The sequence below is a fragment of the Lycium ferocissimum genome, chromosome 4 (genome assembly GCF_029784015.1).
Source record: "Lycium ferocissimum isolate CSIRO_LF1 chromosome 4, AGI_CSIRO_Lferr_CH_V1, whole genome shotgun sequence".
Lineage (NCBI taxonomy): Eukaryota > Viridiplantae > Streptophyta > Magnoliopsida > Solanales > Solanaceae > Lycium > Lycium ferocissimum.
Genome location: NC_081345.1, coordinates 34902552 through 34919746, shown reverse-complemented (window position 1 = coordinate 34919746; position 17195 = coordinate 34902552). Strand labels below are relative to the sequence as shown.

Here is a 17195-nt window from a genome sequence, read left to right as displayed (position 1 = left end):
ACACCCAAAGTTGGAGGGCATACTTAAAAGCTGAGGCCAAATTAGAGGGCCTATTTATGTATTTAAATTTAGTCATTTTATAATAAGTAGGACAAAAATACTCATCAACTATATACGAAAAAACTACGCTTCTTGAATCTCCTCTCGATGGTTTTCGCTCGTCTGTTCTCTCTTGGTCCCAAGAGTGGGCTAAGCAATATAATGTTATGAGAATTGAGGATTTTGTAATATATTTGTATGATTAGTATCAGGATGTCTTCCACACAGTTCACCTATTATGATACCTGTGTTCACACTATATATGAAGTCAGATATTATCTATTGCTTGTTGAATAAAGGGTCATTTTATGTCATTCCGGGACATCTTGTCTAAGTTCCCAATCACATGGCACTTAAATTAGGCCAACTTTCGTAAATCTACCTTCTCAACTTAAGGCGCCGACTGAGTAAGTCGCAACATATCAATTACAACTAGTTAGCAGACCATATGTGAGCAACAGTGTTTTTAAAAGGCGTTTTTTTGCTGGGGAAGACGACCGATCAAGTTTAAAAAACCAATAGTAAGTCGCAACATATCAATTACAACTAAAGCCAATAGTAAGTTGCGACATATCAATTACAACTAGTTAGCAGACTATATGTGAGCAACAGTGTTTTAAAAGGCCTTTTTGGGGCGAGCTTCAAGGCTCACTGAAGTTTAAAACCAATAGTAAGTCGCAACATATCAATTACAACTAGTTAGCAGACCATATGTGAGCAACAATGTTTTAACAGGCGTTTTTGGGGTGAGGCGTACCAAAAACGCCCCGAGGCATACGTGCAGGGCGAAAGTAACCTTCCGAGCATTCGCCTAGGTGTAAGCCCCGAGAATTTTTTCAAATTTGAGCCAAAATTGCTTAATAATTTTTTTTTTCTTTCAAAAGTTAACTCATGGTTAATTCTCAAACTAAAAATCTCAAAAAGTCAAAAAAAAAAAAAATCTAATTGTTTATCTGAATTTCATAATCTTTTCTATTTGTTGTTTACGAAGTAACAGATACACGATAGACCTTTGTATGCAAAGGCAAACTACAAAGCAAAGAGTTTTGTCCTTCAATTCTTACTATATTTTCTATGCTTGCATTTTCCTACTTTATTTTCTATGCTTGCATTTTCCTACTTTATGCTTTATTTTCTTCAAAATCTTTTTAGCATTCTTCAGTTTATTTTTTCAAAATAGTTTTTCGTTTTAGAATTTCTTTTGGTATGGCTCTAGTTTAGATAATGTTTGGAAAACTCTATTCTGGCTATTTGTATTATAATGAATAGTATTAAATTGTTGTCTAGTTTTAAGTTTTAAAACAATAACTTTATATTATTGTCCTTTTTATCTTTGAATTATTAGGATAGAGTATCATTTTTACAACTCTAATTATGTTTCATAATAGTCATGTTATTGGTGTAATGCATCTTAACGTTATTTACTTTTTCAAGATTCGTGCAAATATTATCATGTTAATAATAGATATATATATATATATATATATATATATATATATATATATATATATATATATATATTTTTTTTTTTTTTTTTTTTCCATTAATTTTATTATTAATAATTTTAATGTATTTTTTATTTATTTGTTTATGTAGTAATTTATAAAATATTAAAAATCAAATACCCATTGGGCTTACGCCCTGCCGAGGCATATGTAAAACGCCTCGCCTTACGCTCACGCCTTTTAAAACGCTGGTGAGTAATATCCCATTTGGTCAAGCTTCCATAATTTATTTATTTTAAAAAATATTTTAGAAGTACTTTTAAAAAATAGCAATTCGTGTTCGTCTAATTAATTCAAAAGCTCTTTTAAATAAGTTCCAAAAATGGTCATGGTAAATTTATTTATTTTTCAACTTTTGAAAAATAGTTTCCCCTATTACTCAAAAGTATTTTTTGAGAGAAAAAAAAAAAACTTGATCAAACACCTCAACTATCTAAAATAAGGACTTTAAAAAAAAACACCTTTAGCTTCACAATTAAAGCTTGATCAAACAAGCTAATATATATTTTATTAGAATGATTAATTAACTTGAATTGTCGATATATAGTGTGCGCTCACAAGATTATTTTTTCATCTGAATTTATGTGGTGGTGTTTGGCTAATTGAAAATTAAACTTTTTTTAGTGGTCTAAAATAAGTCATGAACATATATATAACTATAAATCATACCATATAACTATAAATCATACCATTGTGACAAAATGCAAATTATTTTAAACAAAAAAGTACGTTATTCTATTTTTATATAATAAAGACAAAACTATATCACATAAAAAAGGAGGACAATTTTACCGCTAGTCACTATTCTTGTATTCTGTAGTACCTGCCGTCTGCTAACTTTGTCATCCAACAATTGAATCATATCAGGTCCCATTTTGATATGCATATATAGGTTTAGTCAATTACAATTATATCATCACGAACTTCTTTTGGCTTAAAGTGTATAAGATATTTTCTAAAATTTCATTTCTAATATGGAACATAATTCTACAAAAATAATAACTGTATTAGTTTTATGGTATTTCTCTATATATAAGCAATTCTTCTTATTTTTTATTTTAGAAATAGCTACCATGGTCAAAAACATTTATTTAACATGGTGAACAAAAAGGAAAATAGTTTCCTGATCACAAATGACACTTTTTTTTTAATTACTTTTTCATGGTTTAGATAAAGAGTACAGTGATTAAACTGTCACTGGACTATTGAAAAGAGGTGAATAAAGATATCTCTTTTTTCTCAAACAAAGCACTTATTTTTTTGCAAATTTTACTCAAAATGTTACTCAAGCCAGAAAGTCATATATCGATCACTTAATTACTTGACACCTGATTTCTAAGCCAAAAAATATTTAGAAAACATTAAACTCAGTTTATATAAATAAAAAAACCTTATATCCGAACTAATGCTTGGCCCATAAAATCCATTTATATGCTAAACAAATGCCGAAAAGAACAGGTTACAACTTCTGACAAAAAATATTTTCCAAGATAAACAAATCTTAAAAGTTTGAATTACTATATTTTTGTGCTTAAGGGGTCGTTTGGTTGCTGACTAGAATTATGCAGGTGTTAGTAATGCGTGAATTACTTATAAGGAAATCTATGTATTATTTTTATTTGGGATTAGTTATGAGGGAATTTATGTATTATTTTAGGGAAACTTACATAAACAGCTACCTTTTAACAGCTTCTAACAATTTATAGCTACTTTTCTATATTTACAAATCGTAGCTAGTTTTTGTTATATTTCGTTGTATTTCGCGTTTTTGAAATTACACAAAAATACAAAGTTCTACCGAGTTCGCATTTTTGAAATACAGAAATATAAAATCGCAGTCAAAATAGGTATATATAGTTCTCTTCTTTCATTTTAAATGGTAAATCAAATTAAATCAACCATGTATCACGCATAATCGTTGAAGTTCCATAATAACCCACGTTTCTCTCTCCAAATTACTCCATTCCAAACTTTTAGAAATACTTCCAAATACGTAAAAATATACACCGGAATACAATAAAATATGGTTGATTGTTTAAGAAATATAAAATTGTAGTATGCATATATACAATGGAATACAATGAAATATATCAGAAAATTGTTTCATAAATTAGAAATACATTGAAATACAACGAAATATACTGAAATATACTGAAGCATTTTATCAAACACTGTTTGAAAGCTCCACAACTCTTAGGTGGATATGCGTCTAACCACCGTGAACCACCGCCAAAGAGAAGAAGTGGCATTGTCGAAAAAGTAAAGAACAAACCAAAACGTCACTCCTTTTCTTACTTAGATTTATAAATCGGTAGAAACTTAAAAGTTTCAAAGGAATCGATTTATAGCAACATCAACAACGGAAGAGTTGCCTCCATAACTAAATCGAGAAGGGGTACGAGCTCTCTAGTGTTATTCTTCGAAATTCGACGAATTGCGGAGATTAATTCAAGAAAGTTATTGTTCTTGTCATTCACACTTAATTTTCCAGAACTTGACATATTTGGAATGAGTCACAGATACAACGGTGAAAAGTAAGAGAGAGAGAGAAAGAGAAGGGTGCAAGAAATAAATTTGAGCAGAGAAAACTAATTTAAAAGAGAAAACTGACACTAGTTATGATGTGTAATTTAAGAAAATATTTTAGCTATGAACAATAAATAAAATCAAAGGTAGTTATTATTCATAAATAGGTCTTAGAAGTAGTTATGACAAGTAAATTTTCCATTATTTTATGCCTTGATTAGTTATGCAGGGTTTAGTTATTCATGCGTTAGTTATTCCATCTTCTATCTGACATAAAATAATACATAGATTCCCTCATAACTTATAAATTTATTAGTTATGCGGGTTTCTAAATTGCGTACCACACAACGTATAGGTGTTTGAATTTTATACGTAACAAAAGAATATTATAAACAAAAGTATTACTTATACAGAATTTAATTTATGAATAACTTAGCTCCTAACCAAAGAACAAAATTAATTAATTATTGTAACGACTTAATCCAGAAGGAAAGAATGAGTCACAATACAAGGTGAAAAGTACATTTGCAAGAGCACATTCGGACCCCATTGAAGCCTGTGACACTATCACCAAACGATGTGATGCAGCGGATGGGGCTGCTTCTCCTTTAACCAAAAGTCTCGGGTTCAAGCTCTTGGTATGAAATAAATCTTTAGTAGGAAGCGCTTCCCCCCGAATGGGATTCTACGCGGCGCGAATCCGAATATAGTTGGGCTCCAATACGGATACGGAACACTGGGTGAGGAAAAAAAAAAAAAAAGAACAATGTGACACTGCAAGAGTCCGTGAACCAATGAACAGTGATAACAACATTCTTCTTCTCATAATACTCCATAGATAGTGATGACACTTTTGACAAAGACATATTTTGGAAAAGAACATTGAATACAGTTTCTCCACAGTAACGAGTTTGGATGCCTTCTCTCTCTGTCTTCAAATATTATGATTTGTGAAATTAGTAAAATACATGAAATAAAACATGTAGTAACATATTACAATATATAAATTTATATCGATGATGTAAAAAAGTTATACTAGTATAACAATGCCTCTAGTTAATTAGTTATATAATCACAAGCGAAGTCAAGATTTGAATTTTATGAATTTCAAATTCTAGGATAGCGACATCAGGTGTTAGTATTTGATCAGTTCTAAGTTTAATTTACATAGTATATTTCGTGATTTCTTAATATAAATACATGGTTTAAATAAATTTATTGAGTTTAACCGAACCTCTATGTTGGTTTCCAGCTCCACCCCTAATTATATGTGTTAGATAGAACTGATAAACTAAAAATTTTGATTCTGCATCAGAGTATCACTTAAAGAGAGCGGGCCGGGGGCACTGTAACATGGAAAACAAAGTAAGAACTGACTCATCATAGAGCCCATGAATTGGATTATGTTTCGCTTATAAATTTTTTTAAAGTTTTTTAAGTGTTTGTAAACTCAAATTAAAATCATTTTGTGCTTAACTTATTTTTTTTGGTAGCCCAAATAAGTTGATAGTTCAACTTATTTTTATTTATTTATAAACTATTTGCAGCTTATAAGCTGCTTAAAGTAAGCCCATCCGGCTCATAGTGTAAATTGTACTAAGTACTATCAAAGGTGTCCAGAATCCAAGAAGCCTATGAAATGTTCCTTTCGACAGTGCAAAAAAGAGATAAAAATATGAAGGCAGAAAAAAAGTCATATTCTCTCTCTGTATATGATAGGATAGGAGTGTGTTGCCTTTCTGACTGATAGAATAGGTCGTGCATGCATGGGTCAATCAGTTGCTTCCAAATATTTGGAGCTTTATATAATTTGCTATATTCCCTTTTTTTCCTATAACTAGTCATTTCAAGCAACCCTACTTCTTTCCATCTATAAAAGTGGACTGTTGAGCTGTGGCATTTTTGTATAGTTTTAGATTTTAGGTTCTACATAATTGGACATGGAGACAAAAAGTGACAATTTTAAAGATGGAGAGGAAGAAAAGGGGTATTACTGTAGTTTTAGATCAGGTGAATCTGTGAAAGAAGATAATGAAGAAGAAATTAAGAGGAAAATTTCTTGCCACTCTTTGTATGATCTTTTGGTTGAGACTCACTTGGACTGTTTGAAGGTATTTTTATTTTTATATAAATGCATTTACTTGCATGAATTGTTCCATTATGAGTATCTTTTTCTTGTGTTGTTTCCATCTTCAAAACCTACTGTAATAATTTTCAATTTCTCACCTAAACTCCTGTAAAATTTTGCTGTGAGTTATAATTAGCAGGTTTGTTTGGGCATCAGCGAGACTGAAATTGAAAAAGCTGAAGCAAAGTTGTCAAAGTATAAGAAACCTATCACACGCACAATGGATCAAGCAGAATTGAACAATAAGTTCAGCTCACTCACAATGGATCAACCTGCTGAACTGGACAACTTCATGGTAACATTAACTCTCCTTTTCCTTTTTCCAAGTTTGAGAATCATTACTATATATATGTATATAAAAACTACAGTTCGCCCAACTATTTTTCAAGTTATAATCCCATTTTATGGACTATATATTCAGTGGTGGAGGCATGATATTCACTGAGGATATTGACCTTCTATACACTCTGATTTTCCGGCAAAGGGGTTCAGATGAACTCTCTTCTATAACCCCTATAGCTCTGCCCCTGCGGATATTATCTCTCAGATGATCACTTGATAACGTGGCCTAATTGTATAAACAATTATATCTTATATACTACTTAGGTTTTTAGGTCTGTAGTAAGCTAAGGATAAATTATTATGTGGACAGGAAGCATATTGTGTGGCTCTGAGCAAGCTAAAAGAAGCAATGGAGGAACCTCACTTTGAGTCCCTAAAGTTCATCAATCATATGTATTCTCAGCTCAGTGAACTCATGGAACTTCCTTCTTCTGCTTCTACCACATCTTTTGGTAAGATTATATTAGTTCTATGTTTTACTAGTTAAAGCACACACTTCATGATTCAGATTACTACTCCTACTATTTTTGTAAACAAAGAAAGAAGGAATGCCAATCTTCATGCTGATAAAACTGAATTTGATAATGTAGTACATAGTGTTACATTTTATTTAGGCATAAACATCCTCATAAATGGTAAACCAAGCACTTTGTATTCATCACAAATATGGTATAATTGTTCACTGACTCACAGCTTTAATTCCCTCACAAGTCACAACATGATCATCTGTCAATTACAGTCTAGGTTGTTTGGCCAAGCTTATAAAAACAACTTATTTTAAAAAGTACTTTTGGCTAAAAGCAGTTTGTGTTTGGCCAATTAATTTAAAAAGTACTTTTGAGCAGCAATTAGTGTTTGGCCAAGCTTTTACAAAGTGCTTTTAAGTGTATTTTTCTCAAAAGTATTGTTCAAAAAAGTGTTTTTTTTTTTTTTTTTTTTATTTTCTCCCAAAAGCTAGGCCAAACACCTCACTTTTTTTAAAATAAGTACTTTTGGGGGAAAAATAAGGCTAGAAATCTGAAATTGGTTCTTTTTTTTTTTTTTAGGAGAGGGGATGAAAGCCCATGGTGACAAATGAGATGGCAGCAGAAGGAAGCTGATAGAGCCAAGATTCTATAAGCTCACAATTTAGCATCTTTTAATTATTTAAGTTACTAAACCTATATTAAGTAATGTATGTATGGTGGAATTTTCTTTGTTGTATATGTATGCTTTCTTTTTTGATGTAGCACATCATGTTAATTAATGACGAGGACTGCCAACAGCGCTGGTCGAATGGTTTCTGATATGATCAAGATACGAAAGGCTTGTTGAGTAAAAGTCCTCATGTTCTATGTTACATCCATTAGTTATGTCCATCATGTTATACATTTAATTTTAAGTGTTACCTTCTTCTTAATTATGAGGTAAAGTTGATTGGGTTACACTTAATTGCTTAACATATGGGGATAACTTTAGATGTATGAGATTAAACAGCCAAATGAATACAGGGTAGGAGTGTCATGAATTAGCTCAAGTTTGATCTTGTTGAGAGGGTTGGTCCAATAATGGTTTAAGATCTAACAAGTATATACTAAATGTTTTTGGGTCAAGATCGATTAATCAATCAGTCGGTCATAATTAAACCTACCCAGCTCAACATGAACATGCGTTGGATGGGCTGTTTGATAGATCAAAACTCAAATTTAATAGTCAAAGGGGGAAAATATTGGGTGCGTCTGTTCAAGTTTGGATAAATAAAATAGAACTGATTGAGTCACTACATAGTTGCTAACCAAAACTATGCAAAATTAATTTAATTTGCTTTAATCAGGATAGTTTGAGTAATGGATCATCCCATAACCTATTAGTTATACTCGACTCAAGTTGAACATTTGAACTAGGTCTCACTTTTATGGACCCCTCTTCTCGAACATGAGCGTTTGCACCCAAGAACAAGAAAATGAACATTTTCTTTTGTTGTGCCACCCGAGTTGGTATCCGTTTTGGGACTTGATTTTCATTGGAATTTGCACCACTAAATCTCACTTTAGGGGATATAACACTCCTTACCAATTAGGTAACTGTATTTCCTTAAAACTTGAAACCTAGATCTCTAATTAAGAATGAAGGAGTATTTATCACACACCAACTTCTTGTTAAGAAAATGAACACTTGCAATGCTTGATTATGTACCCAAATAACAACAATTAGATAAAAAGTTAGTGATGTACATCAATCCCATCAGATAAGTACTGATCCTAAGGTGTGCTTTTTTTTGGTTAGCCTAGCTCGCTAGAAATCGTGCTTCTAGTTTCTTGCACAAAACCTTTTCCTGTCCAGTCTTGTCAGATTGTAACCTTTACTAGTGATCTTCCTTTCAGTTTCAGCCTTCAGGCATGCTTCTTGCTGCCTTAGCCAAAAATTCATGTGGCTTGTAGTATACTCAAGTGACACTACGCACACTCGGACAAAAATAAAGATGCCAACACTCCATCCATTAATTATGATTTTATATAGCAGTAGGGCAAAAAGTCAAGTCTAAAGTTCATGGTGAATTTACAGCTCATGCAGAGTTTAGTAGGAACAAGTGTTGAAAATCTAGATCAAAATCCAAATATGGTTAAATATAATCCACTAAAATGTAAAGTACAAAAACATATCTCAGAAACTATCTTTCGCAAAAACAAAAAAACTTACTTTCCTTTTTCAGTACGTATTTGGTATTGGAGAGTGGATTCTTTTTCTTTAAAAAAAAAACATTTACATAGATAATAATGATAGCAAATTAGAATAGTACTTAAAAAAATTAATGAATATTTAGTACTACTAACATATGTATTTTTATTTTATAGCGATTACACTAGGTATGGGTATGTTGTTGTTTTTGTTATATTTTATCTTGTATAACTTATGTGAATACATATTAATTATATGGAAAGAAAAATAAGAATCAAACAATGCATTAACAATGACGAGTTTGATTGTAGTGATAATTTCTCCCTATTACTTAAAATAACATTTTTCTCTATTAATCATTAATGAAATATATAAATTAATTTAAAATCAATAGATTCATGTTCAATCAAATACTAACTTGTCTTGTTAAAAAAACATAACGAGCATAAGTTTTGTCTAACTTGTCCGCAAACCAAAAGCATCACATGCGAGTCAATGTTTAACAATTCATACCCTCCTTCTAAGTCCAAGTCAAAGTTAAGCAATTGGTGCTTATATTAGGATTCATGAATAACAACAAATACAAGTTATAACTAACGAATACAAGAATTAAAATTATATTAGAGTAATTAACTAATTATATCAAGACAATGCCAAATAATGGTCCCTTATGTTTAATTTGTGGTTGATTCAATAAAGTTTCCCTTTAAATATATTCCTACATGTAGTGTTAATGTCGTTTGGTACGAGGAATAAAGATAAATAGTCCCGAGATTATATTTGAGATGAGTTTATCCTCATGTTTGGTTAGGATAAAACCGCGGTATAACTAATCCCGGGATTAGTTATCCCGAGATTGTAGTGTTATTTTATCCCTGTGGGAGGGTGAAATAACTAATCCCGGAATAACTTATTTCCAACCAAACGACCCCTAAGTTTGCTAGTTAAAAGTGAACACTTTTGATCTTCATCAAATATTTAATAAACTCTAATTGTTAGATTTTGGCGAAAACTGTGAATAAAGAAGTTTACATGAACTCATATTTGGAGGTGTAGTTTTTGTTCTCTCTCTCTCTCTTTTTTTTTTTTGGTCTATTCACGGAGTATTGTGTAACTTTTTGAGGTACAATTTCTCCTACTCCCAGTGTCCCAATTTATATGATAGTGTTTGATCGGGAATGAATTTTAAGAAGATAAAATGAAGACTTTTGAAAACTTATGGTCTAAAACAAGTCATAAATAATTGTGTGGCTATAAATCATCTCATTTTCATTAAGGGTAAAATGAGAAGTTTAAAATTAAATCATTACTAAACACATAAATATGGCATTCTTTTTTAAAACTGACTAAAAAAGAAAGAAAATCACATAAATTAGAACATCCATTTACGATATCTAATGTAATTTTTGGTTTTGCTGCTTTTGAGATTTGCCGTGACTTTCCTGGTGTTTCTAACTTTCTTTTTCACAATTCCCGTTGAATCACATTCAGAGTTTGTGAGACAAAAATACTCACTTTACCATGCCAAACTACAAGGACCAAAATGATCTAAAAGTATATTCAAGGGATCACTTTGAACTACTCCAAAACAAAAGGCACCATTTTTGTCTATGTTGTCATATTATATCCACCAAAGTGAAGAACCCCTTATCCCCAACAGGCAACCGTAGAAGATTAGAAAGGATGATGAGCCTATCCATTACCTCACCTTCAGGCACTACTTCCTTCACTTCCAAGATTAACATCTCCAAGTCCTCCTTCAATGGCATTAGGATTCCTAAAATCACCCTGGCGCGTGCACCCAACGCGTCCGTTTCGTCATTGGTGGTGAAAATGTCGAAGAGAGAAGAGGAATTGAAGGAAATAAGAACTAAAAGTACTGAAGAGCTTCAAGAAGAGATTGTTGATCTTAAAGGAGAGCTCTTTATGCTTCGTCTTCAAAGGTCTGCTAGAAATGAGTTTAAGTCCAGTGAGTTTCTCAGAATGCGCAAAAGGGTACTCTCTGATTTTGCTCTATATATATTTACTCCTTTTTATTTGCGCCTGTTGCATACCAAGTTCTTGCTACGGAGTTAGATAATTTCACTGTTAAATGATACTAGTAATTGTGAAGTTTCTGCTGTGTACTTCCCTAGTTTTGATGTCACCTCATTTGAATTATTAGATTCAGGTGCATATCTGAGTTAAAAATGAAGAAAATTTTAAGCATTTCAAAATTTAGGAACACAGCGGAGATATCTTTGTGGATTGAGATGTGTGTGGAGTTTTATTGAAATCCAATTCGTGACATTTAAGTTGTAGAAGGAAGTAGGAACATGGCAAGTATTCCTTGTGTCTTGCAGCAAGGACTGAAAATAGCACTGCAAATATAGGACATAGTTGAGAGATATAGGACAGGATTTGGAATCTGAAACTCAAGAGAGACAATTAACTCTGTGAAGTAGAGCTTCACTGGCTGTTCGCGTTGTTCATGGCATTAGTGCTATAGATACTGAGTGATAGTTGCATTGTGGCATTAGACTACTTCATAGGGTAACAATTACTCATCCTTATCTGTGTGAGCTTTAACTATTTTAAGACTTAGTTGGCTGTAGATGTTCCTGTGAATTTAACAATGTTCTGAAACTGCTGTATCTTGTCGTGAGTCTAACTTTTTGTGTGAGTAAATTCGCAATTGTGTCTATTTACTCAATACAATGAATTCATGATTTATGTGAGACAATACCAGAACTTTTATCTGAATAGATTGATTCAGCCAGAGCGGATGGCTACAATCAGCAGCTTAACCAGCGTAAGGGGGTTTCGATGTTGTTCAAAAACTGGTCCTAAATGCATGTGTCAATAAATATATTATGCATTCTTTCCTATTCTTCTTTTAACATTACCCACATATCCAGTGCTTGTGTTGATTGACCATTTGCCTATTTATAGATTCATTCAGCCAGACCAGATAGCCACAATCAGCGGCTTAAAGCGGTTTCAATGTTGTTAAAAAACTTGTCTTAAATGCTTCTGCCAATATTCATTTGCGTTCTTTGCTGTTCTTTTTTTTTAGCATTATTCATATAACCAGTGGTTGTGTTGATAGACTATTTGCCTCTTGTGTGTGTGTGTATACATAACACTTTTGATAATACATTGCAATCATTTGTAATCAAATTGAGTGGAGATGAGACCCCTAGCCGTACACAAAGCTCAAACTTCACAGTGGGTGGGTGATTCCACCACTTACTATTACATTCTCTCATGAATGTATAATCATGCTCATTTTCCCATTTTGTGTACTTTAGAAATTGCAGGCTCCTTTTCCTCATATATTTACTTCTTGGTCTGATTTTACCTCACTTTGATGTGGATTTACACAATCTGTTAGATTGCAAGGATGCTTACAGTTAAAAGGGAGAGAGAGCTTGAAGAAGGGATTAACAAGAGGATATCAAGGAAGCTTGACAAGAAATGGAAGAAAAGCATTGTCCCTAGACCACCCCCCTCTTTGATTAAACTACGAGAGGAGGAGGCAGCAGAAGAAGCTAAGGAATCTACCTGATTTAAAGACACTTAAATTAGCAGGCAAATGTTGTATTTTCTTTTCTCGCTTCTCCTCCCATTTGGTTGCTTCCCCATACGTATAGTCGATAACTGCTCCTGAGTTTTTGTATTAAACCAACTTAATCTGCTAGTGATCATTCTTACTATGTTCTCAATCATTAAGGATGGTGTCAATTTTCTTCCAATCAAAATTGTACCTGAATGGCGAAATCTGTTTATGCTTCTGCCAAGTTCTCTTAATTTTTTCCTGAATATTCACTACCACAAAATATCATCTAGAAGATTCCTGTAATTTGGACCATCTCACCTACCTGGGAAAGGAAAAGTAGTAAAATACAAGGCTGGGTTGAAGAAAACTTCACCTAAGTCGAATCAAAGACAGTCTGTTGAAAAGACTAATATCCGCTCTGTCAAAGTTGATTTAACTTGGCTACAAAGATTGTACGTTGGAGGCAAATATGTGTACATTTCAGTAAGAAAATAATTGTTTCAAATTGGGGAATAAATGGCAAATTTGCCTTAAACTTATGCCCAAATTAGAAATATGAAGTAAATTTTAGGCCTGATGCTGCTATTGGAAATTGGGCGACGGGTAATTACTGTTATTTGTGGATTATGGAACTGTCCTTCACTTATGGGAAGGAAACAGGGATACATCCCATATTTTAATTTCCTCGATGCAGTTGTTATCAAATGTTGATTTTATATTTCTGAAAGAGTATAGTTTCCTTTTGTCCATTGCTCCTTTAGTATGCAAATAAGATGCTCCATACATAGTTGTACAGTCTTCTTCGTTCCATTTTAGTTGGATACAGGGTCTTTATCCTGGATAGCTTGTAATGTAGATATGATTCAAACATGTCAATGGCTAATGCCCCGCCCACTCCTCTCTGACTCACTATTTCGTGCTTCTTCGTAACTAAGTTGCCTTAACACTGTACTGCAATTGCTTTTCTTCAATGCAGATGTCTTTATGTTATTGATATGTGGAATACATAATGTTATGCAGATTGTAATGTTGTTTGCTAGGATCGTGGTAACCTCTCCATGGAATATTATCATTTAAAGAAGTTTATCTTTCTATAAAGTCATATCTCTGACCACGAACCCCAAGCATCTGACTATTGGCTTTGAGATGATGTTGGGTCAGGATCATCCATCTTAACAAAGGGGAAAATGGTGGTGGATCTTTCACATTTGCCTCATTCCATTCTCAGTAATCAAGCTTCATTCTGAATAATGAAATGAGTAATCTCAATAATATAGTAGAATCAATAACATCTAAACAGTCTTAAGAGGACTTATTACTTGTGCAATACTGCAAGCTTTGTCAATGGCGTTGATTTTGACAAAGTGATAATAGCATACAACCCAAGCCCCAAGACACAAAAGCATGTATCTACTTTTCAACCAAAAATAAAAGCCCCCGCCAAAGAGAGTAATCGATCCTGGAGTTTTATATTTGACCCCGAATCTAACCTGGTTTACTCAGACAAGTAAAATGGAAAGAAAAAGATATGCAATTCTAGTATTGCGTGTCGGACGAGCCACCAAAAATGCTTCCCAGGATTGATGATCCTTCATTTCCACCACTATTGTCACCACCACCTATGATCCCCTGCATGAAAGTCTGACCAACCTGCTGAGCTGCACCTTCTACAAGTCCTTGAATTGCAGCATTCATCAAACCATTCCCAAAACCGCTGTTTGCCCCTTGAGGCTGCTGCATATACTGGTTGGGTCTCACTTGTCCTTGAATAATAGGAGGTTGCAGGAACTGTTGCTGTGGAACTGCGCTTGTACTAGCACTATGAAACAACTGGTTTGGCTTCACTTGGCCTTGTAGGGAATGGTTGTTAGTTATTGCACCTGTACTTGCAGTATGCATCAATTGATTTGGCCTTGCTTGTGTACCCATAGTAGCCTGCTGGAATTGGTTAGTAGGCCCCAGGAATGAATGGTGGTGTTGGAGGGCAGTTGGCTGTGAAGCTGGTACTTGAACTGTCAGTGTAGGGGCAGAAATTAAGCAATCCAAATGAACATCAAACTCGCAAGCGGGACATCTATAAAGCCACTGCTTGGCTCCAATCTTGTGGCATACATCACAAGAGAAGCCTTTGGCATTAGCATAAGGATTCTTGAAGGTGAGTTCGAGCGAGCATTGGTGCAATTGGTGTGTGATTTTGAGGGGTTTAGATGCACATATCACATGGAGATCAAACTCACAATGACTGCAATGGTAGCTGAAGCCGTTTCCACGTTGCTTGCAAGCATCACAGTTGAATTGGCCACCGGGGTATTTGGACGTAGGGAGTAGGTTTAAAGGGTGGTTCGGATGAGAGGGGTGAGTAATCAGCTGTGGGAATTTAGCACAGCTCAAATGAAGAGTGAAGTTGCAAGGCCTGCATATGTACATTTGACCTAATGGTGGAAGTTTGCATCCTGAACATGGGATTAAATGTTGGAGTTGGGTGCATAACTGTAATTCATGTGGATGACTAAAGTGCTTTAAGCTTGAAGTTGGATCATTGTTCAACTTAACCCTTCCCATCTTCTTGCCTTTTTCTCTACTTTTCTCCTATTCTCCTATCTTATTAATCTGATTTGGAAATGTTAAATGTTATAAAAGGAAGTTATGAGGGGATGAACTGTATCTAAAGACAGAATGGCAGCAGTTGACTTTTGGAATTTTTGGGATTAAGTCAACGGCCAACACGGTTTTTGTCATTGATTGAGATGTGCAGTTATGTAAACAGCATTGATTATTCTTCTTTGACCGATTCTTCTAGGCTGTTTACTTCAAATTTTCAGTCGGTATGGGAGATGGTTGGCGGCTCTCTAGTTTCTTCATTAAGAATATGATACATTAGAAGTATTTTAAAGCATATCATCCATGTTTTTCAGATAATGTTGTTAGAAGGAAAGGAAAATAATTTCTTCATGGGTTTATGGAAAGGAAGTATTGGAGGAGTGTTGGCCTACTTTTAATACACTTATTTACCTGGTATTCTCGACTTCACTTGCAATAAATTAGATGTTACTCTTTCGTATATAGTACTACCACATGACATTAATAGTATTCTAAGTTTGGACCCAGAGGCCACCAATAATGATGCACAAGTAAGCTGCAACTCAAGGGTGTGACCTAGCAATCAATAAAATGAGTGAAAATTATGGGAGGTTAGGTTTCAAATCCCTATAGAGACCAAAACAGCTTGGGAGATTTCTTTATTTAGTACATATACTGAGAGGTAGTAGGTATCTGATCTGATAAATGGTCGAGGTGCACCCAAGTTAGCATTATAAGAAAAATTTCAGCTATAAGTGGTTGAGGAGCAACTTCATCACAAGTGGCTTGAATGTAGTTGACTTTACAACTTATGTAAATGACTTGACCTTTTCTACATGCTTATTCAATATAAAAAAGGATGGATTTGTGGGATAAGTGTTGGAAACTCAAAGGAAAAAGAAAGAAAAGAAAGGGTTACTAGTAGAAGCAGATTGGAAAATAAACAAACTGGAATAACAATTGGAGGAAAAAAAATAATGTATTTTCGTCAGATCTTTCTTATGTTGAATTTCTTGTGGTATACATTTTTTTTAATTATTATTATTAATTCAGATCAAAAGTCACCACTGTAGTGGGGTTAGATGTAGACTCCTATCGTATATCAAACGCCAATATGAAATACATGAAGAAGAGGGATCATATACCTGTTAAACGATGTACATCAAAACAATTCTTCCTAGACATAGTATAAAATTAAGTTCATGATACATGGACTTTGCACGAGAAGGTGATTGTCTTAATTTACCGAAGAGAAACACGATAGTATAAATCATAACAGAAAAATATATACTTATTAAGAAATGTACAATTAATCTCATTTCTGTAACTCTCCATAGTTAACCAGGTATATTAGAAAAGGCAATTAACGGTTTCTTGTTTTTTCCCCTTGCCATAGTTGATAGTTCAAGTCCCAAATAACTTAGGAATCTATATATATAAAATATAAAGATAGGCATAGACAAGATGATGTGGTACCTCTCTATCTCCAATATTGCTATTTATCTTTTTTGTCAATTTTTTGACATTTTACTCAATTTCCTGACCAATAATAATTTAATATAATAGCATGACTACATTAAAAGAAAGAAATGGTGCAAAGATTAATGGCTGTTATGACCGACCGTTATAACCTTTTCACATTCTCTGTGTATAGAACGGACACACCCTTTCAGTTTTTACATTCCATTTAATGGAGAATAAAGAATTCATAGCCAGCTACTATTCACCAAGTAAATTGGATATAAGTACCTATTCAGCCAAATGTGTCGTTCATCACAGCAGAAGTAGCACCATGAACATTTCACCAACCAAAGTAGAATGTTTTCAGGAGTCCTTTAATATCAGAGTTTGATCCAAGTTTTACATTTAATGGGTTCAA

At 33.5% G+C, this 17195-nt stretch overlaps 3 protein-coding genes across 4 annotated transcripts; 2 read left to right on the top strand and 1 right to left on the bottom strand.

Annotated features, from left to right (window-relative positions):
* Positions 1-5891: 5891 nt before the first annotated feature.
* On the top strand, positions 5892-7927 carry LOC132054634 (homeobox protein knotted-1-like 8). Of its 2 annotated transcripts, none has more exons than XM_059446609.1 (4): positions 5892-6181; positions 6335-6493; positions 6851-6992; positions 7587-7927. In XM_059446609.1, exons 1-4 carry the CDS (start codon positions 6011-6013, stop codon positions 7616-7618), a joined length of 504 nt encoding a protein of 167 aa, XP_059302592.1. In that variant the 5' UTR covers positions 5892-6010; the 3' UTR covers positions 7619-7927. The 2 variants fall into 2 exon arrangements, with proteins under 2 accessions (XP_059302592.1, XP_059302594.1); XM_059446611.1 differs by having other exon boundaries at positions 5897-6181; positions 6338-6493.
* Positions 7928-10849: 2922 nt separating this feature from the next.
* On the top strand, positions 10850-12909 carry LOC132052529 (large ribosomal subunit protein uL29c-like). Its single transcript, XM_059444111.1, has 2 exons — positions 10850-11193; positions 12572-12909. Exons 1-2 carry the CDS (start codon positions 10882-10884, stop codon positions 12743-12745), a joined length of 486 nt encoding a protein of 161 aa, XP_059300094.1. The 5' UTR covers positions 10850-10881; the 3' UTR covers positions 12746-12909.
* A 1092-nt stretch (positions 12910-14001) lies between these two features.
* Positions 14002-15413, bottom strand: LOC132052528 (uncharacterized). The gene has a single exon (XM_059444110.1). It carries the CDS (start codon positions 15296-15298, stop codon positions 14273-14275), a length of 1026 nt encoding a protein of 341 aa, XP_059300093.1. The 5' UTR covers positions 15299-15413; the 3' UTR covers positions 14002-14272.
* Positions 15414-17195: the final 1782 nt, after the last annotated feature.

Coding starts and splice junctions, on each gene's coding strand:
- LOC132052529 (XM_059444111.1), top strand. CDS start 10,882: ATGATGAGCCTATCCATTACCTCACCTTCAGGCACTACTTCCTTCACT. Junction 11,194..12,571: donor TTCTCAGAATGCGCAAAAGG/GTACTCTCTGAT, acceptor ACAATCTGTTAG/ATTGCAAGGATGCTTACAGT.
- LOC132054634 (XM_059446609.1), top strand. CDS start 6,011: ATGGAGACAAAAAGTGACAATTTTAAAGATGGAGAGGAAGAAAAGGGG. Junction 6,494..6,850: donor CTGAACTGGACAACTTCATG/GTAACATTAACT, acceptor TTATGTGGACAG/GAAGCATATTGTGTGGCTCT. Junction 6,993..7,586: donor TGCTTCTACCACATCTTTTG/GTAAGATTATAT, acceptor TTTTTTTTTTAG/GAGAGGGGATGAAAGCCCAT.
- LOC132052528 (XM_059444110.1), bottom strand. CDS start 15,298: ATGGGAAGGGTTAAGTTGAACAATGATCCAACTTCAAGCTTAAAGCAC.